This window comes from Phacochoerus africanus, chromosome 1 (genome assembly GCF_016906955.1).
Source record: "Phacochoerus africanus isolate WHEZ1 chromosome 1, ROS_Pafr_v1, whole genome shotgun sequence".
Taxonomy (NCBI): domain Eukaryota; kingdom Metazoa; phylum Chordata; class Mammalia; order Artiodactyla; family Suidae; genus Phacochoerus; species Phacochoerus africanus.
The window spans coordinates 176,851,453-176,878,448 of record NC_062544.1 but is presented as its reverse complement, the minus strand read 5'-3'; the positions used below and the strand labels follow the sequence as shown (position 1 = coordinate 176,878,448).

General features: G+C 38.6%; 1 protein-coding gene and 1 long non-coding RNA gene across 4 annotated transcripts in view; one reads left to right on the top strand and one right to left on the bottom strand.

The window, feature by feature from the left end:
- Positions 1-19,855, bottom strand: part of TIPARP (TCDD inducible poly(ADP-ribose) polymerase) — a 28,484-nt gene extending 8,629 nt beyond the window's left edge. Inside the window, exons 1-3 of one of the 3 annotated variants that reach the window (XM_047785371.1) lie at positions 19,609-19,855; positions 15,774-16,729; positions 1,167-1,335 (exon numbers count right to left, since the gene is read on the bottom strand). In XM_047785371.1, coding sequence (XP_047641327.1) covers positions 1,167-1,335; positions 15,774-16,690 — 1,086 coding nt within the window. In that variant the 5' untranslated portion in view covers positions 16,691-16,729; positions 19,609-19,855. Of the gene's footprint in view, positions 1-1,166; positions 1,336-15,773; positions 16,733-17,772; positions 18,672-19,608 lie in introns of those variants that run through there. The other 2 variants (XM_047785377.1, XM_047785382.1) reach the window with 2 other exon arrangements.
- Positions 19,856-19,971: 116 nt separating this feature from the next.
- On the top strand, positions 19,972-22,900 carry LOC125112698 (uncharacterized). The gene is made up of 2 exons (XR_007131229.1): positions 19,972-20,233; positions 22,690-22,900. It is a non-coding gene; the product is annotated as an uncharacterized LOC125112698 (long non-coding RNA).
- Positions 22,901-26,996: the final 4,096 nt, after the last annotated feature.

Below are 26,996 nucleotides of genomic sequence, written 5' to 3'. Positions count from 1 at the left end.
AAACAGTTCACCTTGCTGATAACATCAGAAGAGTTTCAATAAAGTACAGTGAGTCCAAATTATTTCCTGCTATATGTAGGAATTTTATTTATTTTTTTAAAGACGTAGAATAGAAAGATGCTTCCTATTCAAAAGAACATGGATTTCCACATTATGAAACATGTGAGGGACTAGTCTATCCTGTTTTGAGGCCTTAACAATGTCCTGGGGATTTTTTTGTTTATATTTCCTAAGGGAGTTTCAGAAGAGGATTAAAGTTGGTAGTGTATACAATTCAAATAAACCAATTAAATTCCAAATACAAGAAACCTCTCAGAGGAAAAACACAGGGACAGTCCAACTATTCTGAGAATACATTTTAAAGAGCCTCTTATTGGAAGTGATTACTTACAAGTCAGAAATTTTAATTCAATATTGTGTTTTATACTAATAAACCTTAGGTTTTCTTTTGCTATTGCCTTAAAAGAAAACCTAAGGTAGGTAAATCAGTTCTCCCTTTCTGTAATGCTAGAGATGAATTTAATCAAATTGAAGAAGTCAGATCTTTGGAACGTGAAATTAAGCTTTAAAGTCCATTTCAGGGCATTAAAATGTGACTCAGAATTCTTATACTTAGAGGCAAAGTAAACTACCATCATTTAAAATCCTTGCTTTGTGATTGATGAACTGTTCTTACCATTTCAGAGTAAGGATGCATGTGCATATATGATAGAATTTTAAATGACTGATTTGTCGGACCACAGTTCAATAAACATTTTCAAGTACTTCTTCCAGGAGCTTAAGAGTGTTTCCTACTAGCCTTCTGAAATACTAAGTGTTAACCTATGATTCAATCACCAAGAGGCAGATATAGCCAAAAATTACACCAGTACTCATTAAAATTACTCCAAAGGTGGCAGGGGGTCTGAGTATTCAGTCGTTATAGTATGAGATATTGGAAAAAGCATTTTCTGATAATAGTGGTATTTTATTTATGGATTCCAGGGGGTTAAGGGGAAAAATACATTTTTAGAAAAATCTATAGATAAAAGTGTTAATAATATCAACAAAACTCAATTTTACATCCATAAGCTCTTTGATTTGTGGTTCTATCTACTTAGTCATCATTGGAAAGGAACAATGAAAGACAAAAAAATTTAAATGTACTTTTTGGAAAAAGAACCTACCTCAGGATACTCTCTCCATCCAAAGTGGTCCCTACAGAAGAATTTCCAGACTGTGTGGTAAATAGAGTTGATATTGCTAGAGGGTGGTGTGGACAGCCTTCGTAGTTGGTCAAATTCAGTTGTTTCATACACATTCATGGCATTCAAATCTGCCCAAAACTCTTGTCCTCTAAAAAGACCCAAGAAAAAAAATGAACTGTTAGTATCAGCACATTTGCAAAACAGAAATATCTAAACAACATCTCATGTGACATTAAAAATATCTAGCATAGAATACTGTAGAATTTTCAATGCTTGTCTTATTTGGAATAAAAGGACATCACCACTGGTTGTTTCCACATTTCCTACATGTCTTTTCTTAACAGGACCAAAATTTCCAGGCCAGAGAGTAGAGACTGATTCCATCCCATAGCATCACTGGCCTAAACCAATCAACATAGTCCTGCCCTCCCCACAATGGGATGAGCCAAACCTGGTTTCAGCCAATCACAGAGTCAGTTTTGGGGTGAAGCTGACACAGATAACAGAGCAACAAAAGAAACTTCTCTTGAAGCCTGCCTTTTTTTCAGAAGCATCAGTTTACCTAAGCCAACACAGGAATACACAATACTGCGTGATGAAAGACAGGAAAAATTTTTGTGTATATTTCAAAATTTTCCTAAGAAAAAATAAAAATCTAACACCATAGACATAAGCAGAGTGACTAAGTTTCAAAATATATTCTTTCGTACTTGCCACCACAGATTTCTAAATGAGTGTCTGTAACACACATCCAGATCCAGGGGCACTCAGAACTGGCTCATGTGAAATCCAGGTGTTTGGACAGATATTCCCCATAATTAACATACTTCCTTGCTGTAAATAAGGATTTTGAAAAGGGTATGAATCCTGACCTATGGGTTTTGTTGGTCAGTGTGACACTCCAGACTCTGCTCTTGGAATACTTTCTTCAAGGACTGTTACTAGGTATTCTGTGCAAAAAGTATTCTGTGGTCAAAAGTTTGAAAAACTTGGTTACACAAAGTTAATTTATTTCAGCCACTCCTCAGTCCCTCTAATATGCTAAGGTAGATACCAAAGTACCTATCATGATGAGGGCTACAACACATTCTTCTAAACCTAGGACAATGCTCTCCCTTTTATCCAAGAATACCTATTAACATCTCTCACTAAACAACCCTGGCAAATATGAAGGAAAGAAAATATTTCCCACCCTCTTCCCCAGTGTTCATAGTTTGTGAATCAGGTTCTCAAGTCATATGCCAACCGATGGTGCTATGGAGCACATAACCCGTAAAAAGTAATATGTGCCTTTAAAAGTTCTTAAAGAACTTCCCCAAACCCTAATTCCTTGCTTAATTTCAAGTCAGGATTAGGATGCCTAATTTCACTCTAACTAGTAGGATGTCATCTTAAAAGAAACATTTAATTAAGTGTGAAATGGGAATAAGACAATAAAACATTTAAATCACATCTGAACACTACTTTGTTTAAAATTATTTATGATAAATAGGAATATTTAATCCAAAATTAAAAAAAAATATTTCTGGGAAATCCTTCAAAAAAGAAAAACAATGAGAAGTTCCCCCTGTGGCGTTAGTGGCACAATGAAATTAGTGGCTTCTTGGGAGTGCTGGGTGGCAGGTTCCGTCCCCAGCCCAGCACAATGGGCTAAGGATCCAGCATTGCTGTAGCTATGACTTAGGTCATGACTTCGGCTTGATCTGATCCCTGGCCCGGGAACACCATATGCTTCGGGACAGCCAAAAATGAAAAAACAAAAAACACTGAAAAATGGAACCCCTATACCTAAATTAAACTTCACATCAAGTTTCTTTTCTGAGGACTCTGATGTTATCACTGAGTGAAGCGATATTAACCTCTTTCTTCCCCTTACCATCATTTCCAGTTTATAAACAGATTTTCCCACTTGAAGTTTATTTCCCAGTAACTCCCAATTACAAGTTAACAAATCCTCAACAACTCCTCTTTATGGAGTCCTTAGAAGAGCAATATGTTACCATACATTATAATATAAATAGCCAATGCTTTTTGCTGTTAAAGTATCAACTTTATTCTGGACACTGCTCTAGCAATTTCTGTTTATGCCTGTATTATTAAGACTTCATAGATAATGATTTGCATGAGAAAGACATCTAAGACTGCAGCTTTTGCTACAATCTTTGAGCATTTCAGTCCTTTGGGCATTATGAGATTTCTATGACAAATCCTAATTTACTACAATCAACTGTTCTGTGGATTGATGTATTAAAGTACTGTTTTTGCTCTATTTGATTTTCAATATGATTTTCTAGACTTGACAGAGACAAAACAACAAATCTGAAAAACATTAAATTATCTTTTTATAAGATTAATTTTACCACCTGCTCTCCCTTAAACAGGGACTGCTTAAAAAAATCCAAAGCCAAGAGTTTTTATTCTCCTCAATCTACATTAGTATAAAATTCATGCAACATGAATGCCAAATGTTCAACATCCACCACTCTTATCAAACCATTGTTCTGTATTATCAAAGCAGTTGTGAGTCATGTGTGTGAGGAAATGGTCATGGTGGACTGTATTAGGCAATACACAAAGAATTAAACAGATGTAGTCCCCGACTTCCAGGGGCTTCAAGAGAGAAATAACTAACAAAATGTAAAATCAAAGAAGCAGTACATCTGCCTAGCTCAATTCATCCTCGGCAAGGACATTCTGGGAATGAGAGGACAAAGAATGGGGCGTGCCGCATTATAGGAGAGAAGGTGGTTACTCCTCCAAGAATGGATAAAGGTCAGGAAAAGTAAGAGGCTTTACAGTGTCAATCCAAGTTAGCTTTCTGTAAGAGAAAGAATTTTAGAATAGTTAATATAATTACCAGTAAGTAAATAAAGGTTTGTGGAAGAGCAAGAAAGAAAAAAAAAGGAAAAAAAAAAAAGAGTTCTTCAAGCACTTTTCTTGAAGGGTGGAGACAGGGAAGGATGGAGCACAGCAGATAGCCGGAAAAGGACACCTTCTAAACAAGGGCACTTAAAAGATGAGAAAATGTGGACCAGGGTATAACAGGCACTGTGAGAGATGTCAGACCATGAGCCAAGGAAGTAGTCCAGGGTCTCAGAATCTTAAATAAGGTTGGAGTTTAGAGTATTGAGCAGATTGTGAGAAAGGGTCAAAGTAGTAAATGTAGGAAATACAGAAACTGAGAAACAGAGAGTGCTAGGGATGGGGATCAGTGCTTTGTAAAAGTAGGGTGCAAAAATCCTGGCAGATGAGAACCCTATCTCTGACTTAGGGTATCCCTGCAGAGGGATGGCCAAAAAAGAATGAGTATGGGAGACAGCCACTGTACAAAAGGATTTAGATTTGGTTAAATATATGTGGATAAAACAATCAATCTAGACTTACCCAAAATATAATTCTATCACGGTGAATTAGATTAAAAACATTGTGAACAGATTGCTGATTTTCACTTTAATGGGAAAATTGAACATGAACTGCTGAAATATTAACAATTCTAGGTCCCCATGCTTTACCAACAAATACACCACCACACATACCAATATAAGAATCCAGATACAAAACTAATTTAAAATTCTGAAAAGGACACCCATTCTCATAATTTAGATGCTTTCTAACAATGGTTCTCTTCCTACTCAACAAATATCTTGACATACCAACATCTCCAACACATATTATCAACGCATAGAGTACCAACACCCACACCAAGTCAGAAAGTTATGTCCCACACACCATTCCTTCTATGTATATTTCAGATACTAAAAAAGTAAAAAGCCCTGCAACATAAATGATAGAGCTGTAATGAAAACCAAAACTATTAAAGAAATAGTTGCTGAATGAAACAAATTAGTAAGGACATGATCTCTCTGCTAAATAAATAGTTCTTGGGATTATGCATTTGGGAGCTCCCAGTAAAGTGTAACAAATTTAGGCAATTTCTCTATAAACTGTTTGAAAACAAGAAAGAAATGTGACAATTGACAATAAACAAAAGTAATCTTTAATAAACACCCTGATTAGGTACTGGGCTATGGGTTGGGAATAAGAAGACGAAAAAGGCAAAATGCCAGGATCAGTGGGGAAAGAGAGACAAGCAAACACTGTGGCAGGTGTGAAATGTGGCACAAAGGTGGTCTGGGAACAATCCAGAGGCAGAGGGCCTAATTGCTGGGAAGGGGGTCATGAAAGGTGGTCAAAGGAGGTGTCCCAGAGTGCATGAAATGATAGCCAAGTCTGGCCAGCCACCAGGCAGTAAACAAGAGGCAGTACACCACATGCAGAGTGACTGACACATGTAGAAGCAAATCAAGAGAGAGACATAAGAGACCCAAGAGCACTGAACAACACACGCAGTTTGTGCAGGAGTGTGTGTGTGTGAGAGAGAGAGAGAGACAGAGACAGAGACAGACAGAGAGACAGAGAGACAGAGAGAGAAAGAGAGAGCAAGCGAACTAGATGATAGGAGAAAAGACCCAACTGGATAGGTTGGCTGGGGCCAGACAATGAGGAGCTTTGTATGCTTGTATGCTGGGTTAAGAGGTTAGGACTTGATTCTGTGGGCAGCAGGAATCACTGGTGGATTTTCAACAAGGGTCACACTTGCCTTTTACAAAGGTCGCTCCAACAGCAGTGATATGGAGGACTGATTTATTTTTGGTAGAAGAGGTGGGGAAAGATGGGGGAGGGTGGAAGCAGGCACTTACTTGCTAAATATTTATTAGCATCATTATTAATATTTATTATTGTATGCTTAGTCATCTATAGCTACTAGAACTGCACAAGAGACAAATAATGGTGAAGAACTAAGGAGGCAGCAGTGGGGATGCTGTGAGAATGTTTAACTTAGACCAACTGCATGGAGGAAGATTACATGTGATGGGGATGGAAAGAGTCCAGGATGCATGCATGCCATGTTTCTGATCTGGGAGACTGGATAATGGTGTCATTAAATGGGACAGGAACTACAAGAGATGGAATATATTTTAAGTGGCATTTTGATGCAAATAAAATAAAAAACTCAGACTTTAGAAAAGGTCAATTAAGTATAAAGTTTTCTGGACCCTACTCTGTACAGTTTTAACCAAATGGGTTAGACTTCAGAACCTTGGCTTCCTGCCTATAAGAGAGAACTGGTTTCTACAAGGATAAGCCTGTGACCTCAAACTAATCAACACCCACCCTAATCAGCTGGATTAACCAGATAACAATTATTTATTACTATGATGTGAAGTGAAGCTGTTTCCCAAAACTGAGGGTTATAATGATAGAAGGATAAAGATCAAATGCAGTACAGAGAGTCTTTAGGCTCTTCTGCTACAGACTTGAGACAGGCATGACAGATGGGGTATGTTCACTGCTGCTAAAGAAATTTCACAGGCGCACAAAATATAGCTGGCTTTTGATACCTGGCTTTGATGTTTCCAGGAACTCATTTAGCAATGCTGGAATATCTGACAGCTTATATATCCCTTCAAATATGTTACAAGGTGATGAGAATCAAAGCCATGGCATATATAATACCAACATACTTTGTGAAAGCAGTGTAGTTATTAAACTTCAGAGGACTATATACTCCTAACTTTTGCTTTAGAAGTATAGTAACTCATTTATTCTGTTACCAATTAAGATTTTTTGCCAACACTAACTCAAATGAATAGCACAAAGCTATTGGAGGAGGCAATAAAAATTATCCATAAAATTATCTATCTTTGTATGTTGCTTATATACAAGGAAACATCTTTAATTTAATCAGAGGTTAAAATTCTCTACTTAATTTCTACACTATGACATTGGGTCCTGGTAATAAAACTGGGTTTTCCCCTTTTCATCCAGAAGTAGTACAAGACATAGACATATCTACAAATCAAAATTGGGAGTTTTTTTTAAACATTATTATGCATATGGCCCTCAGTAGTTATTAGCAGGCTAAGAATCAAATGTTGACTTTCAATTAAATCTGCCCACCTCTACAGAGACCCTAACCTAATCTAAGCAGTACTGCTGAGGCTCAGATCACTCTGTAAAACAATTAACATTAAGCTTGGATCATGGATTTACCTCAAAAGGTTTTTAGGTAGGTAAAAATATTCCCCACTTTAAGATTCATTGAGTTTCTGGGGATCAGCTTTCTTAGGGCAAACTTGTGCCTGTGTGTGCTGCTTACCTGTTCCTCCTAGGACATCTTGGAATGGGGTGAGTGAGAAGACACTAAGTTAGTGAATGGACACTGTATGGAATCACACTTATCTGTATGCTTAACCTCATGTTTGATTTACAAATTGCTGGACACCTAATCTGTAGTGTTAAAGTGATCCTAGAACTGAATACAGTGAAATAAAAATGAGTGGATAAGAAATAGGAGAAAAAAGGCAGGAAGGTAGGCTTTCTAAATGAAAGGATCCCTTGTTTTTAAGCTTTTGTAATTCAGTATTCTCCAAAAGCATGTAGGGGAACTAAACAAACACATAACAGTTTATCTCAAAAAACTTTGTATTAGGACATGACCATCTATCTGAGTACACTTAGTCTCCTAAATCCCTAAGAAATCATATGCCATACAACCACTTAGAGCAAATTACAATAGCCATTGAGGAAGAGAACTTCCTAAAATACTGCTACACTGGGCTTTTTTGTTTTGTTTTGTTTTTATTATGAAACTATCAGATCAAAACAAAGAATGCAAAAGAACTTTTTAATAAGATGTGGATAAGCCTAAAATCTTTCATAAATAAAAATTATACTTATGAAATCAGAAGACCTCACTGCTATTTATGGAGGCATGAGATTAAATTTTGCACATTGAAGACATCAGAAATGTCATACAGCCTTAACTTTTATCCCAGTTCAGTCACATGTCCTGAGGCTCCTAGAAGGTAACTTAAGTGTGACATACTTCTCACCCAGGGCCTGAAGAGGAAGCGAAACTTAATTTCTACAGAACAGCTGGGACAGAAAGCACACAATAGATTTTTTAAAAATGTATCATGTATTATACTACCTTAATTTATAGTTGTTGCTTTCTATGAGGATGAGTAAATATCCCCTTTGTTACATGAAATATTTTTAAAACTGAGAGACTTCTTACAGCAAAGTAGACAATTTAAAATTGCCTGCCAAGTACTCAACTGATTAATTAAATTTTGTGAATATGAAATTTGACAGCATTTAAAATGGGCTGAAATTATTTACTTATAAAACTTTTCTACATAATTATAAAATCAGTTGTATGTAAATGCTAAAATTGCTGAAAATAGTTTTCAAATAATCTCAAACAATTCAGAATGCATTTACACATAAATGATACTAATTATAAAATTATCATAAAATATGTCCTCCAATAACCCCTAGTAATTACCTATATTAGCTTAATTTATTTTTGAATTAACTTTTAAAATTATAAACTCCTTTAAAAAAGGTTTTTATTTAGAATTTTCTCAATTTTGCCTTTTTCCCCAATTAGTACAAACTAATTGATAAATATCAAATTAAAAATACACTCATTGATGGTTTATTATGAGAACAGATATGAGGCTCTTAACATGAGAGATTTAAATGTATACAAACTATATAAAGAATCTATCACTCCCTGTGAGATTTTTTTTTTCCCTGAGATAATTAAATTAAAAAAATTTTTATTATAGTTGTTTTATGATGTTCTGTCAATTTCTGCTGTATAGCAAAGTGACCTCCCTGGAAGTTTTAAAAGTACATTTCTGAAAGGAAAAAAAAAAATTTCTACAGAAAGCATATTAAGAGAATTTTTTTATCGTCTAGGTTTTGTAAACTATGACCACAAAACCTCTCAACAGGGCCTTAGGTCAGTTACTTTTCCTACGAGAGAGGGATTTTACAAAGCCAGGTTTCTTTCAATCTTATCAATTAGTTAAGACAGGTCTAAATTAATTTTTAGTGACTAATTGTAGAACACTTTACACAATACTTCTGACACGTGGCAGCATTTGGACAATCAGAAAGCAAGCAAGCAAAGTTCCTTCTGTTTCACATTCTCTACCCCCCATTCAAGGATGTCTTTCTGTTATTACCTTGGAAGGCAAACCTAGTATTTCTCCTGTGCTTATTTTTATTCTTACCATGCCTGGAAATGAAAAGGCAAAGCCAGGTGACAGTCAGAAACCAAAGACCAACCGCAGCAGGAAATTATTTAGAGTGTTTTGTGCCATTTGCCCTCCCCAAGCCCTGATCAGCTGCAAGAGCTGTGAAGATCACAGGGTGCAGGCAAGACTGAAAGCACATGCACTAAAATGCAAGCAAAGTTCACCCTTGGGCCCCTACTCCTATGATTCTTCACTGACTATTCAGTGCTGGTAAAAACTTAGAGCAAAGAAAATCACACAAACTCTATAGGTACATGTCAAATGAGAAGGGACATGGTTTAAGAATCACTTAATCCTAAAATGAAAAAAAAATTAATGTAATAAAGAGAAATTCCTATAAATGTGGCATTTCCAATTATTGTGAGAAGTGCTAAGTTTCAACATAAGACTGTTCACAAATCATTCCTTATGCTTAGAAGCAACAGCACCAAAACAAAGGATATACATTTGCATAAAGAACACAAATTTCCCAAACTCCTTCTCAAACAACTTAGCCATGAGGGATTTAAATACATTCCTTACACAACATTCTGTGGCACACATACTTGCAAAATCACTGATTTCTGTAGAATGTGATAAGGAACAGTTGCTCTAGTATTCTCAGTCTCATACACGTTTATCCTTTCATTGTGATGACCATGCAAAGGTTCTTTACTGGTCAAGTGGGTGTTACCAGTAAGTAAACAGCACATAGCAGAGAAAGATCGAGGAGACAGACATATTTTGTTGTGTGGTCACGGCAAATAGGAATGCTTACTTAACTCCCTTCTATGCTTGTCTTAGCAACAGCAACTGGCTAGGTCAGCAAGGAAAACTAGAAGTTTCATAATCATAAGTTAATTAATATAATCAACTTCTAAAATTTGAGTTACTGATCATAGAACTGGTCATGTTTAGCACAAGACTGCATTACTATCTTTTGTACAAATCAAATATAAATCAAACTACCAAGTTGAATAAAAGGAATCTATTTTTATATAAAATCCTTTCATTTCAAAATGTATTTCAGAACCTACCCCTTGCAATTTCAAATCCCCCTATTAACAAGGAATTCATCTACATTAGAAATTCGAGGCTTTCAGTTAATGTGTTAGGGATTGGGCTGGATTAGGTTTAACACTTACAGGGATTTTAAAAAGAGGTGAGTCTGTGCAGTATGATCCCTGGTCCCTAGAAAGCACTACCATAAATAATCTATAATTATAAAAAGAATATTTGGTTTTGTTAGAGGAGCTCCTTCATATCTAAAAACATGACTTGTTTGTTTCTAGAAATGGTGGACTCTAATTAGAAGTATTTTATTCTTTTATACAGTTTCTGTTCATGGTGTTTCAAAGTATAGTTTACCCTAAGATCTTAAGCTATAACCTTCAAGCCCAAAATGAAACACAAAATGACTCAACCCAAGGTACTCTTCCAAAGATACAAAAAAATCACTCATATTCACTTCATGTTAGCTTAAGACTTTCAGATTTATTTTAAAAGAGAAACTTTACTGCCTTTATTATAAAGGGAGTTTCTTGTAAAACTTACCAGTATCCAATTTGAACCAGCCTTAATAATCAAGAATCATCTTGCAACTCAAAAGCAGTTAAGCTTTCCTTCCACAAAAAGACAAGTGCAACTCAAAAACAGGATACTGGTAATGATCAAAGGTTGCTGACCTAGGTTAAGAGGACTTCAGGTCCTAATTTAAAAGTGATCAAAATTATTACCATCAGACCAAGTTTGCAGAATCTAGTGGTCTCAAATAAGGAGATAAGACACAAAAGAGGCCATAGGAAAACAGTCACAATCTCAAATGGCTGCATTTTAGTATTCCCTGTAGTAGTCAAAGTTTATAAGGGGTACATACTGCTTCACACCCTTTAGAAAAAGTCCCCAAACCTAATATGAAACTAAGGGTCATTAAGATCAAAGATGAACAGAAGGAATTTATGAATTTACCTTTCCTTTATGGTAGAATGCAAATTAAGATATTCTAGTGAAACAATAGGAAATAGTTTTATAGAAACACAGTAATCAGTCAAAAGTTGCATTTTTTGCATGTTCACATGTGCAGAATGAAGTTTTCAATGTTGTATTACTTTTTTCTGTTTATTTACAATAAATAAAAAGTAAAAGCTTTAGAGTCAACTCAATGAGAAAATGTATAATGTGGCATACACTTATTTTTAGGAACTGTCAGATAACCTTGTAGGTTATTTCTTCCAACTGATTTAAAACTTATACATCCTTGCTTTTTGCAAGGTTCATTTTCATTACTATGAATACATCAGGAACCGACTGACCCCAACCTGAAGCCAGGTGACAGCTGCTTCAAAAAGTCTAATCTGCTTACTGACAAAACCAAAAAAGGAATAAATGAATGATTGCTATTGATTCCCATGACAGCTCTACACAGACCCACTGACTTCCCTGGATTAGTATAGACAGAAGCCAATTAGTTTTGTTTCATATGTAAATAGCATCATAAAGAGGTACAAAAAATAATTCATTGGATTGCTTCATTCTAAAGCACAAGACACACATTTTGAAAGTCACTTCAAACAGTTCTCTGCTTATGGAGCTCTCTTTCTCTTAGGCAGGAATTTTTAAAATAAATTCAAACTCATCCAGCTGTGTATATTCAAGAAATACCAAAAAGTCACAAGGCATAGTAAGTTTCAGCTGTTCTCCTCTCTCCAGTGTTATCAATAACACATAATGAGTTAGTTCATACATCATCACAGCTGTGCAGGCCAGAGCTAACTTGGCTAATTTAACTATTCCAGTAGAGTTCAGTCAGGAGCTTGCTCTAAGACAATCCACTCTGCAAGTCATATAGAGAAGAATAGCACATGCTCTTTATTATCACTAATATGCAATTCTACTTGTCTTCTTTCAGAGCAGCTGTGAAGTCTTCTAATGGTATTGTCCCTTGGACAGTTTTTTAAAAAACAAAAACAAATTTCTAAGAGGAATTACCAATCAAAATCACTCAAAACTAATGAACTAAGACTATAACAACACTCTAGGCTTAAGCCATGGCAAGTAAAAATCTTTTCATCAATAACTTTTAATTCTAAAGAGGGCAATACAGTCTTATGAGAAAAAAAACCATTGAGTCAAATTTTGCAACTTTCTTCTTCACTGCCCCTCTTTTCAAGAAATTCAGAATTAGAAAATAAAACTGGTCATATTTTCACCTTTAGATTACCTCCAGAATAAGGTCAACACAGTGACTCTTCCTTATGGATGATAAAAACTAGAAGACTGTTCTGGCACACTTTAAAATTAATGTAATGTGAAAACCAATGGTGATCTCAGTTGCTAAAGGGAAATATGCACATTGTCCACAATTTGAATTATCCACAACAGTATCCCACAGGTTAGTGAGACTCTTTTAAAACTGCTTAGTCCTGCCATTTAGTATCATTTTCCACTAAGGATGAGTGCCGAAACTATTAAGAGACTATGTTTTCTCAATCGAAAACACAACATTGGATGTTGTTTTCTTAACTGCATATTTGTAATTTGGAAATTCTCCAAAGCCCATCCTGTGTGCAAAAGAAGTCTCAACATCTAAATATGGGGAGTTCTTACATACAACTTGTTTCCATTTGATGTTGGCAATTAACATTTGAAGACATACAAAAGCAGTAATCGAGCAAGATGGGATAATATCAAAATTTGAGGTGAAGGCACAATTGGAAAATAATTAAAATAATTTCATTATAATGAGCCAAATGAGCATTTTTATTTTTGTCTTTTTAGAGCCGAACCTGTAGCATATGGAAATTCCTAGGACAGGGGTCAAATTGGAGCTGTAGCTGCCAGCCTACATCACAACCACAACAATGCCAGATCTGCAGTCTACACCTTAGCTCACAGCAACACCAACTGAGTGAGGCCAGGGATCTAACCCGCATCCTCATGGATACTAGTCGGGTTCGTTACTGCTGAGCCACAACAGGAACTCCAATGAGCATTTTTATTATTGAAATCCTCTTTTACATGTGTTTTTAGTATCTAAGCATCTTGACTAAAGAGTTGGAAGGGACCTGTGAACTTATCTGGCACAACTTTCTCTTCACTCATTCTTTGAGAATAAAATGAACATTGCACACCTAACCTGGATTAATTTAAATGTTAAATCCATTTTCAAAACAAAGAATTTTATCTATACAGTTTGAAACTATGAACTTCTATGCTAGAAACTCAGAACTATGAACTTTCCCCAAGTTCTACACAATGAACTATTATGAGTATAGCATATAATAATGATTCACCAAGTCATATACACTGCTGAAAACAAGTGGGATAAACAACTGCCATTCATTATTCCTGAATCCAAAGACTGCTGGGTTTGACTTGGGCATATACACAGCTGAACACACACTTCCTGGTTATGTGCAATCTGCACAGATAGACCAGCTTTACAGGCCTGACCACAGAGATTAATAGCTTTAGCCAAATAATGTGGTAACCATGTGAACCTGGGCTGCTCCAGCTTGTTTGTGAATCTCTCAGCAAGGCTCAACATGCCGTTATCTGCATCTTGTTGCCAGGAAACACAACATCGCTTTGGAATACAAGGAAAACCAGGTTGTACTGACCACAGGTCAACTTTCCAAAAGCCTGATTTTTGACACTTAGGTATCTACAATCTTAACATTTCTTACTGTACGCCATGGAGAACTTCACTTTACTAGTAATTAACTGTTAATAGTTTTTGCTGTTTTTATAGGGACAGGACCACTTACTACCATTAACAATGTAGCAGCAGCAATAATAATTATAATTCACTCATACTTTTCCTCTCAAGTGTCAAATAAACATTACTTCACCTCATTAAAGCTCATTTGGAAATCAAGCACTCACTGCAACTACTTTATAACTGATCCAACAATGCATATGTCTGTTCTTCAGCAAAGAAATTTTACCAATGGATAACATACTCAATATGCTGCTGTCTTATGGCCCCCGGGATCAAAATACCTGTATTGCCTTGCTCGTGGTAACAGAACATAATGTGTTGGACAATAATCCTGCTAGTTTCTTCCTGACCAATTCAAACAGAGAGAAACTTAATGTACCAAGATGCTGAAGTACTCAGCAGATTGGAAATTTGTTTCCTAGGAGTGAAGTGGGAGGTCACTGTTCTGAACAGTTTGGCAGTCTGGAGATGGAAGGATTACAGTGGCTTTGAGAGTATATAAAATTAATTACCCCTGACATACCAATTAGAGTTGCTAGTTCAAGAGCAACAGAGATTTTGGACAATACCTTATTAAAAAGATTTTTTTAAGATAAAATGGAAAACATTTTTCTCTTCCAATGCTTGCTTTTAAAAAAAAGTCAAAAGTACTGGGCTTTATCTAAGAATTTTGCTACCCAAACAAGATAATGTCTTGAACGCATTATATTATCAAGTGAATACGTTTATGACCAGGAAAACTACATTCTGGATATACACTTTACATTCTGGATATACACTTTACTTCTATCTCAAGAGGTCTTCTATACAATGACGACTTTGAACTTGGGCTTTACATTATTTCTCACCTTATTCCATACATTGCTTTTGAAATAGAAGGTGCAAAGTTCTAATCTCATGATTTAAGTTGCTAAAAAGATATTTTCTCCATTTTCAAGTTCATTAAAGAACCTCAGATGTGGAAATTTCAATTCCCTATTAATGCATAAAGCTTAGACATCCATACTAAAAGAACCAAATTATTTATATACATGTCTTGCCTACAAAAACATGAGGATAACTGTTTTTTTAATGTAAATTACAAACAAAAATGTCCATTAACATAAATCTTCCCTTCATTCATTATTAAAAGACTCAAGTTTAAAAAAAACCCTGAGTTGTGGAACAATTTATTTTATCTGTAAGATAAACAGAATAATAAAATCTATGGTAAAAAGCTTTAAGATAACTTAAAGCAAGGTATAACATGTTTGGGTATGATTCAGAAGTTCAGGAGGAATTCCGGAATCATTCACAGAAAAATTGTTCGGATCATTCAAAATGAAAGCAGGGCCATAAGAATGTCCAAATAATACTATTTTCCTTTAAAAAAAATAGCAGCTACTCAATTAGCAAAACTTTAAAATTAGATAAATTAGGCATTTGTAATTTATAAGATCTTCCATGGATTTTCTTTCAAAAGCAGGCTCTCCTATATGATTAAAATAATGTTTGATTCACAACACTCAATGTACATGCAACTTTTCAGTCACACACATATTGTACAGAGTGATACATGAATTGTTCAAATAATAAAACCTTCACTGTCTGGTTAGTTAAATAGCCTGCATTCAACTACCATGCAAAATCAGGATAGCATGCAGCCTAAAGAATAACAGTAGAAAAAAAGAATAAAATCTGTTAGATGACTACTGAAGAAGTCACCCTACAAAGCTTTTAGCCTCTTTATCTCCTCTATAGGACTTAACAGTTAGTAAAGTAGTTATAAATACATACCCATACTTCATTCTCATTCTATCATTCTCTGGGTTACAGTAAAATCTTTCCAAGTGCTCCTGAGAATCATTGGATACACTCTGCCATTTTTGAGTAGTTGTCCTCTTGATCTGCCAATGATATGGCAAGACGGTGTGGTGCTTCAAACAATCCCTGCCATAAATACAAGTGCCTTGCAAAAAGTCCATGCAAATTTCAATTCCATTCTCTTGGTGAGTGTGGTACTGTAGCTGGTTCACCAGCTCAAACACAAGGTCAAGGGAGGCCTCTTCACTTTTGTCCTGAAAGAGCTCGGTACTCAACTTATCACTGGTGTCCAAAATGTACTGGATTGTAAAACTGTTATCTTGGAAAACCCCTGGAACGTAATCCATGACTTTGTCTATGCAGTCAGGACTAGTAGGAACATCACTTGAAACTGGGTGCAAAAGGTCAGTCTGGAAGTGCCCTGCTGTAGAATCTGCCACTGTCCCACTGATGGCTTCTGGTGGAAAGCTATGATCCTGGATTGGAACCACTTGTTCTGGAGCATCAGTGGGAGGATGGGCTTCTGTTATTTGGCCCCCAACATTTGTCCCATCAGGAATCAGGACAGACATATTGTTTTCTGCTGGTGGACACGATGGATTGATTTCCAAGGGTTTTTTCACCATAGGTTCATGTAAGCCGCTCTCATCTGTACTCTGGTTTCTAGATCTAAAAACCCCATCAAGCGAGCCAGATTCTAGCAGCGTGTTTAATATTGGCCTCAAAGACCTCAAGGTTCCAGTTCCTAATCTCTTCTGATCCTTCTTCTTAAAACAAGTCTTCAATGGAGTGATCTTCTCAGAGAGTCTCATTTGGCATGAAAAGTCATCAGGAGGAGAGGGAGGCTGCACCACACAGTCTGGCTCAGGTTCGGTGGTTTCCATTTCCATGATGTGGATTAGCTCCAACTGCTCTTCAGTCTAAAAATCCTACTGGGAAAGGAAAGAAGATGATCATTTATAAGCTGACAATACCCGAATCCTCTTCATTCATCAACATGTTTTGTTTTAGTCTCCAAGTCCCTGAAATCATTCCTCTTATACTATATTTCATCTTCACAAGTCAGTTTTAAATTTTATTGAGAAGTCAAGGTTCCAAAGCAGCCAAGGTTATTCAAAAGCCCACACAGGTAAAGGCAAAAGAGAGCCTCTTCCAGTAGGCTCTTGACTTTTACTTGTGGACTTAATATCAATGATGTGTGATTCTACTGGGATATGAATTTTTACAGTAAGTCTAGGGCGGGGTGGGAAATGAGGGATAGAAATAAGCATATCTGATGATAGCAGGGAAACCACATCTCCACTGCTGTGTGGTTCTCTTCGTAGTTGTTTATGTGTCGCCTAACTCCTGAAGAAACAAAAAGTATTTCTTTTTTTTTTTAAAGTTCTTCAAATGCAGGAAAAACTTCAAAGTTATTTATGAGTGAATTTGAGGTGTGAGGATATATACTTAGGAAACAGGGGCTCTCAATTGAAATGTTACATGGGAGAAAGCCAGGAGCCTGGTGAAGCATTTCTAGATTCAGAAAGTTCCAATACATTCCGCAACAATGATAAGGGTCTACTTTTGCAATACCCAAAACATCACTGCTATTGGAGGAAGAATACCAAGGCTTGTTTAGCAACAGAAGCTATATCGGCAACAACCACCACACAGTGTTTTAGAAACCAAATACAACTTCCTAATACAGAAAGGGGCCTCCTGGTCTTCAGAAGTTACATATATGCATTTTTTTAAAAGAAAAGACAAAGGCATATTATAGAAAAATAACATAAGAAAACAAAACACACCAAATTTCAGATTCCTAATGAACTACTCAGACTAAAAAATGCTTTCTTCAATAATCAGATTCCTGGGGCTGGGGGAAAACAACACTAGAATTTAAAGTAAAAAGCAAAGAAAACTTTGTAAAATGACAAACGGTGTCTCTTCTACAATCTAGCTTTCATTAACTGATTCTGAAAATATTTACTTAGCATTGTGCCAGGTGGAAAATGGGTAGGGAAAAGCAATTAATCCTCTTCTCTCTTGTCCAATAGACTGAAAGAAATCTTTGATGCAAGGGCTCATGACTTCATCAAGAATGCATCGCAGGTACCCAGTACTGTGCCTGGCACAATGCACACAGTAGATGCTCCATTTCTGGGGGGGCTGAATTATTGAAGAAAAAGCACCTATTAATTGTTTAGTTCTGTGAGCCTTTATGGGTCAACAATGGCAACAAAAGAGAAAACCGAGTCCCCAGAAAAATTAATATGAAAGACCTAACTGGAGAAATTCATAAATCTACATGTGTAATAACTGCATAATGCTCAAACTGAGAAAAACTGAAAACAGTATATAACGAGGTTTCAGTGTACATGCTAAGTACAAAAGGAAAGGTAGAAAAGGAGAGTTTAGTGTGAGCTGGCATTGTTAGGGAAAGCTTCAGGAAGGAGGGACTTGACATAAGACATAAAGTCAACTGGAAAGCAGCCAAGCCAGGCGGTATTATTCATCATTTGGTGCTCTTGCCTCAAGGCACAATTGGCACAGATTGTGGTATTCCCTCTCCACCACACCAAACCGGCCTGTGCCTTCCCCCACACACGCACGCACGCACGCACACACACACACAATAACCACTCCTATCACACCCAATCAAGGCAAAACAGAGACCCAGTTCATTTGTACGGGTGCAAACACACACGCTACAACTTTCCTATCTTTGCCCTCTGTCAAACTCGGAAATAAAACCACGGAAGGGGCAGAGAAGTGGAGGAGTGGCTGGAGTGGGGAAGTCACTAGAACCTAGTTCCTCAATTAGTTTGCATAACAGAAAAATAAAGATTGGAAGGACACTTCCTCCAGTTCCTGCTGTAGGCGCCCCACTGCTCCACCCTTCACCTCGTGATGCCCTCAGTTCTTGGGCACTCCCGGCCCCTCGCACGGTCCTGGGAAACCGCCTGCACCAAACTCAAGACTCCGCCGGGCGTAGAGCAAAGCCCGGATCCGAGCCTGGGTCCGAGCGACGCCTCCTGCTGGCTGCGACCGTTTGCGCAGCTCCGCGCCCCGGATCGCAGCAACTCCCCGCACCGCGGCCAATTCCGGGTGTTCCAAGCATCCCGCTCCCGCCGGTCCCTCGGCGCCCCGCAAACCCTCGGGCTAGATTCCTCCCACCCAACGAGCGACCCCTGCCCCTGCTGCCCTCCCTTCTAGAAGCCACTTGCGCCGCCTTCCACAGTGAATCTCTTTCCCTCCCGGAACAACCTTCCTGAAAAGATCGTCCTGTGGGCTTCGAGGACCGACCCGAGAAGAGCCGGGGAAACGCAGCAGCAGCAGGCACTTCTCGGGCTGGCGGGGAGGAAGGAGACGACTTCAAAGTTAATCTGAAAACAGCCTGCAAACTTCTGGGCTGTAGCCGGAACGCGGGTCCGCCGGAAGGCTCCCCTCAGCGGCCGTGCCCTCCCCTGCGATCTGCGCCTCAGAGAGCCGGGTCTGCCCCATGGGGGCGACCCACACAGGCGCGCCCCCGAGCCGCCACAATTCAGTGGGAATGATGAGCCGCCAGCGCCCCCGACTAAACCCTTTGGTGTCTTACTCCGATTTATACACCTGCCAGAGGCCCGAAGTGACTAAGAAGTGTAGACCAATGCTATCCCGATATTGACGGGATCCGACTGAATTCGGTACAAAAAGGCACAGTCTAAACATCAATCACCCCCGGTCGGTGAAAGCCGGCATCGAGGCCGGCGTCCCTTTCCGCACCCACCAACCCAGCTAGAGTCCCTCATCATCGGCCCCTCAAAGCCCACCCGGAGCCCTTTACCTGAACCGGCAGCCTGAGAGAACCGACCACAGGAGCCGAGTCAGCGCCTCAGGCTCGCGGGCAGTGTCAGCGCCAGGGGGTGGGCGCGGAGAACCTGCTCAGGCGTCTAGGGGTCGCAGGCCGGAGACACGGTGTGTGGCGCACGGGCCATTCCGCGGCCGGGAGCGCAAAAAGCCGCGACTGCACTCCCGATCCAGCTCGTTCGCCTGTCACCTCGAGCTCTGCTTTAAAGTGGCTTCCGGTCGCCTCCTCTCAGCAGCCCCGTCGCGGGGGCGGAGCCTGAGCAGCAGGGGGGTGGGGTGGAGTGAGGGGACGGGGAGCTCAGTGGGTGCCGGGAAGGAGGCCCGCCCCTCGTGCGCGTGCGCGCTCACTCGCGGGAGGCGCGCCGAGATGTATGTGCGTGCGGCGGCGCGTGCTCCCTGGAGGGGGCGTGTCCTTTGGCCGCTGGAGGGGTCGAAAGGGTCTGAGTCTACAAGCCTCTACAATTGCTCAGATGTGAGGAGGGGAGGTGCGCCCTGTGTAGGGCGGGCTCCACCTGCCTGCGGACAGATGGAGGGTCACTTTGTTTGGAAGAAACCCGGGCGCCCGAAGGAGGATGTGAAACGGAACAACCCGTTTCTGTGAGGTTGGCTTTGTTTATTTGCTTCCGCAGCAGTGGCCTCCTGCCCCGGTTGCCCCAGACCCGGAGAGGAAGCAATCGGCTGTTACCACCGCTGTGGCCAGACGGGGTCGCCCGCCCTATTCCGGATGGGCAGGCTTCGCTGCACACCCGGACTGGCGCTTGCCAGACCAGGTTGCAGGCATTCAAGTTTCACAGGAAATATTCGCTAGTATTGCAAACCCCTAGCTTTGGGGTTTTGACAATAAAAGAGGTTATGTGTGTGTTTTAAAGCCCGCAAACACCTTAGTGACTTGTTTCTTCATTCAGCAAATATTTGTCAAGTGCCTATTGCATGCCTGGGCTGTTCTGGTGGCTTACCTACACTTAGAGAGCCTTGATCAGCCCAGATACTATGTCTTCATGGAGCTTACAGAGCACCATGTACTCACCTCTAAGATATACACCGCATGTGATTTTGCCATGTTTTCTGAATTTTAAAATGCCCTGGATGATGAGTCCATCTATTGATTAGTTTTTTAGAGGTGGAGGAAGAAGTACCACGTTAAATTCATTTAATTACTGTACGTGGGCGCGCGGGGCCGGGGGGGGGGCGGGGGAGAAAGCCCTTGTCAAAATCAAAGAAAATTAATCACGGCTGTATCCCCAACAGCTGTCAGAGAAGGGAACATCTCCCAAAGAGATACTCCCTTCCTGTGGCCTGAAATCTAAAGTGACTTAATTCCATAACTTGGGGGCCATTCTGGGTTGAAAAAGCCAGTTCTTATCCTACAAACATGGAAGCCTGTAAAAAATAAAAAATGATGGTAATAAATATTATTGTTCCAAGCCTTTCTTAAACTGTTCTAAACCAAACTGGGTGATGCACTAGCAAACAATATATTAGGGGTAGTATCCTCCCAGCAGGCTTATTTTAAGTGGCATCAATGCAGGGTCTAGACACTAAAGTGAGAATGAAATGGACAGTATTCAGGGACCACTAATTAAAAGGCAAGAATTTCCAGGCTTTAAAAATTGTATTGAGGCAAAATCTTGGACTGTGCCTACTCATAGATGGAATTTCCTAGAAGCAAGTATCTGAGTTTCAAATCTATCATTTTACTGTTTACTTTCTATTTGTGTCATTTGTTCTTTCATGCCTTCTTTTGGAGTATTTTAAATTCTATTCTCTCTCAATAATTAGTTATTTGTTGTACATTCTTTATTCTTTTAGTAGTGTTTTAGTTAGTTATTGCTGTTCACAAATGACTCCAAAACTTATGACTTAAAACAGCAACTCTTATGTGCTTATGATTCTGGATTGTCTGGCTCAGGAATTAGGGCATAGTTCAGGGAGTTTACCTCTGCTCCATGATGTCTATAGTCTCAATTGGGGTGGCTCACTTGGTGGAGCCTGGTTCAAGCAGGGCCGTATATCTTGGTTCTCTCTTCTGGCTCTTGGCTGAGTTCCCTGGTTTTTCTCTACATGACTTCTTCATGTGGCTAATTTGGGCTTCCTCACAGCATGGAATCCTCTCAAGGATTCCAAGAGGGAGCATCTCAAAAGGATAAGTCTCAATGTGCATCATTTGCTTTTAATAATGTGTTATTATGACTTGTTAAAGCAAGTCACAGGACCAGGCTCAGAGTCTATGTGGGAGGGGACTGCTTAAGGCCAGGAATATTTGGAGATGCTTAGATTAAGAGCAGATCATCTTAGTCCAACCAATGATTAATAATTGAAAGTTATGCCCAGGGTGTAGCCCTTTGGAATTCCAACTTTTTTGTTCTCCACTCCCTAATTACTCCCTTTTGAGGCAATTGAGAACTCTAGCAAGTTCTCAACCTCTCCAATACTGGACTGTCAGATGGCACTAAGATTCCAGACTCACCACTCTTGGATCTAGGCTCTTCTGACTGCCTAAATTTTATTTTATTTTGTTTTATTTTATTTATTTATTTTGTCTTTTTTTTGCCATTTCTTGGGCCGCTCCCTCCGCATATGGAGGTTCCCAGGCTAGGGGTCTAATCGGAACTGTAGCCACCAGCCTATGCCAGAGCCACAGCAATGCAGGATCTGAGCCGTGTCTGCAACCTACACCACAGCTCACGGCAATGCTGGATCCTTAACCCACTGAGCAAGGCCAGGGATCGAACATGCAACCTCATGAATCTTAGTCGGATTCGTTAACCACTGCGCCACGATGGGAACTCCTGACTGCCTAAATTTTACTGGCCCAGGCAATGAGTCCTCCACAATGTCTGCCTGCATGTGACCCCTGGAATATAATGGAGTAGTAGGATCTTCCTACATAATAGAATCAGGAACTGACAGATTAATACATTTCCCTAGATACTGTGCACTTACGGGTGACCACAGGACATATAGCTCTAGATGTACAGGGAAGATTTATAAAAAAGAATTATTTTCTTAATATAGAGATATCCCAATTCATGTCTTCCTTTTTTCCCTTTCCTTGTAGAATATTAACATGAAGATGAGCCACATGACAAAAATGAAAGTGAACATGATGTGGAAAACATGAAGATGGAATCCAAAGCTAAGGATCCTGGAACAGAAAGATAGGAGAAGTCTAAGTCATTTGTGATATCTTAAAGCTGCTGCAGTAGTCCTAGAGTGGCTAACCCTGGATTTAGTGTTAAGTCTGAAAAATAAATCCCAATTTGGTTAAACTGTTTTCTGTTATGTGCAGCTAAACATGTTCTTGGCTAATACATAAACTGTCATAAGTTATCATCTAACCATCTTACCATATGCGAGCTCTACCAATTAGACAGCAGCAGCATGACTTAGTATGTCAGAAATATGAGCTGTCACAAAGCATTTTATCAATCCCTATAGTATTTCCTGCCAATTCCAGATATGCCAAACTATATGATTAAGAAATACATATTTCTTAAAAAATAGAAAGTAAAGAGAATAAGATTACTTATAGTTGAAACTTCTCAAATCCCATTTTACCATTTTGCTATAGTTATGCTTTCATATTTTATTCAAAGGTTTTTCTCTATCATTATAACATTAGTGTGTATTCACATTTTACCTAACATTGTATTATAAGCAGCTCTCCATGTTAACACAGTCTGTTAAATAGCTGTTCAGTATTCTAAATATCTCTAATAAGTTTTGAAACAGGAGGAAAGGGGGTAAGTCACAACCTGTGAAGGGTGATTTAGCCCTTGAGAATACAACAAAAATTGATTAGATCCAACTAGGCCCAAGATGGTGGAAGATTCAACTTTCAGTAGACCTTGAGTCTCATTATGTACTCATTGTAATATATTAACATACTAAGGTGCCATGACAGTTCCGAGGCTAACCGTAAAAGGATAAAAGTGGGCAGTGGCCCAATTCCTGCCCCTTTTCCAAAATAGTTTGAATAATCCTTCCACGCATTAGCCTATGAAATTACCCAAACCATAAAATCACCACCACATATTTCAGGGCCTCTTCCCTTCTGAGATGGCCCACATGCTGTCTCTTGTTCTCAATAAATCTACTTCTTACCTATCACTTTGCCTCTTGCTGAATTCCTTCGTTGCTGAGACATAAAGAACCTAAATTTCAGTAAGTCCTGAGACCAAGTGTGTGATTTTTATTAAAAAGCAGTGGGTTCATAAATACAGAACAAACAAAAAAACCAAAACAATGGGTTCATTCCCAGTCTGGGTTTTGGCCAGTTTCATTCCCATCTGGATTTTGGCCGGTGGGTTCAAGTCCCAATCTGAGGTGTATGGTTTCAGTTTTACTTAACAGGTTCCTTGTCACTGAACTTCATTCACTTCAAAAAAAAAAAAAAAAAAAAGCATTTATCTACTACATTTAAGTCACTGGATTAAATATTATAAGCACATGTACATGAAAGTGGATCCTCTTAAAACACTCTTCTAAACTACGAAAGAAACATACATGCAACATATATGGCATATGCACACTTTCTATATAAGGCCCTAAGCCACTTAATTTTTTTTAAATATGCTTATAGGATTGACATATCCTAATTTACTTTTCATGTATCCCTTTTATTGCTAACTTCTGTTATCCTTGACTACTGCGCTAGCTTTAGCATGACTGATCAGTTTAGTATGTAGTACTTCCAATGAACAACTCTTTCATGTAAAGCTGACTTCTTAGAATTGCAAGTGACTTAAGATCTCCTGTTTTCATTTTTATTAACAAAATGCATGCTACAAAGTATTAATATCTCTTTCTTGCTTTCTGTTTACACAATTATTAGTAACAGTTAATTCCCCAACATCCTTCTTGTGGAAAGATAATAATTTCTGATTACCACACCAAGAAGGAAACGGTGACTAGCGTGACTCTGAGAGCACAATGAAAGACCTGAGATTTGAAAAGAGAGGCCTTGGCTCTCAGCAATGTGTTCTGAAATTATGGTGAACACAGCTAATTTGCATAAATGGCAATTTCTTATCTGCAAGTGCTAAGTCCAAGCTATAATTTTTTCTGACTGTGTATAAGGACGACTTACTCTCTAACTCAAAGTGCATGTGTGTAATACATTCAAAGTGAAAGAAAAGCCAAACTTACTATGCAACTGAATTACTAATGTTTTTAAACATATAAAATGTATTATTATAAATTTTCCTGATGTTGTTACTAATGGGCCAAATCCAGGAATTTATCTAAAGAGAGATTTCCCATTTTCCTGCGAGGCAGTTATGCTTTCTTGGATTCTAGAGTAAAAAAGATTTTAGCTAAAATTTATTCACCTCAAGTGGGTCTTAAACATGGTATGGGTGGGAGAAGATTGGAAAAATGCTTCTAGAGAATATGTCACAGCAACTGAAAGTACAGAATTTCTTTCTTTCTTTCCTTTTTCTTTTCTTTCTTTCTTCCTTCCTTTCTTTTCTTTCCTCCCTTCTTTCTTTCCTTTTTCTTTCTTTTCTTTCTTCCTTTCTTTTCTCTTTCTTTATTTCTTTTCTCTTTCTTCCTTTCTTTTTTTCTCTTTCTTCATTTTTGGCTGCCCCATGGCATATGGAACTCCCAGGTCAGGGATCAGATATGAGCCACAGTCTCAACCTAAGTTGCAACTGCATCAATATCGGATCCTTAACACACTGTGCTAGGCCAGGGATTGAACCTGTGTCCCAGAGCTTCCAAGATGCCGCCGCTGATCCCATTATACCACAGTGGGAGCTCCAAAAGTAGAGAATTTCATCAGCATGAATGAAGGGTGAATTGATTCAAAGCTCAGAGGTAGGTTGGTTTCAAGCTGGACATGAACATACTTTGATAAATGTAAACTTAAGATTCATATTTTCATAAAGTGATAGAATATTCACTTTGCAGACACTTTCCAAGTTTTAAAAGTATTTCTCATTTATAATCTCCTTTTTCTTGAAATTTCTTTTCTCCACCTCTGATTGAGGCAACAATGTACCTCTTTCTGGGGAAGGTGAGGGTACTAGGCTTTGTGGAAAATGATACAGATAAAATATGAATAGGATGTATTCTAAAATGCTTCTGGCAGATCACAAACTATTCTGTTTATCCAAGATTTGCATTTGTAAACTCCCTAATCATCGGGGCTGACGATCAAACCCTGGCTACAGCAATGACAATGCTGAGTCCTTAACCAAGAGGCCACCAGGGAACTCCCTGGACTGTTATCTTCACAGGATCCATGACAGCCAAGTATGCTCTTTAATCCCTTTCATTACTGAATAATTCACACAGCACATAATCAAAGTGCTGTCTTATCTAACTGATTTTGGTCTATATGAAATGTTTCCTTCAGAGAAGTCCCCCATTTTTTCCAGGCCATTCATTCAGTTTATTCAATTTACATTCATTGGGTGTGTATGTGCCAGGCACTACTCATGCAATGATGATTAATCCCTACTCTCTGTCAGCTGTTTCTGAACTGACCATCCAGATCACCTGGGAAAGTTTGCTGTAGATTCCCCAGCCCTACCCTGGACCTCTGAATCAAAATCTCAGAAGGCAGATGATTCTGTAATTTGAAAATGTTCTAGGTACTGCCGCTTTATCAGTTCATTGTCTTTTTAAACACTCTGGGTGGGTAGGTGGGGGTTCTGGGAGGGAAAGGAGACCTGGAGGGTCAAAGAAGAGAACAAAAACTATACTATAGTGTGGTGAGTGCTGTAATAGAGTTTTACCTGCAAAGTGCTAAGACTATATAGTGAGGGAGAATTAAGCCTAACTATATAGTCAGAGGAGAGTTACCAGATTTCTTGAAGTATTTAGAATTATTATTCTTTAGAATGGTAAGCAACTTAGTTGTTTCTACTTGGAATAGATCCAAATTTAACACAGGAAAAAAAAAGTTTACTTTTTTAAAAAGTGAATTCCCAAGTAATTAAAGATGATCTTGAAAATTGTATGCAGAGACAGTCTGAGTTAACAGCATTTTTACTGTGTGAATTTATCCTAAGGCTATAATTAGGGTATATGCACAGTTTTGGTTACAAAGCTATTGCCTGCAGCAAATAAATTATGTCCAAGTACTCATTTTCATCAAGTCCCAGAATCAGTTCTCCATGGATAGTTTCGCTGTCCCCACTTTTTATAGTGTCATAAGACATTTTGGGACCATAAATAGTTTCCACTTTTGCTATTCAGGCTCTTAGAGTCAATACTCTATCTCTATTGTAAAGACTTTTTCCTGTGACAAAACCAGAATTTAGGAATTTAATTCATCAGTATCCCTGGTCAGCAACATTGGGCAGGATCAACTACAGAGCATAAATTTTAATGCTGATGTCCAAACTCAATATGGTGATT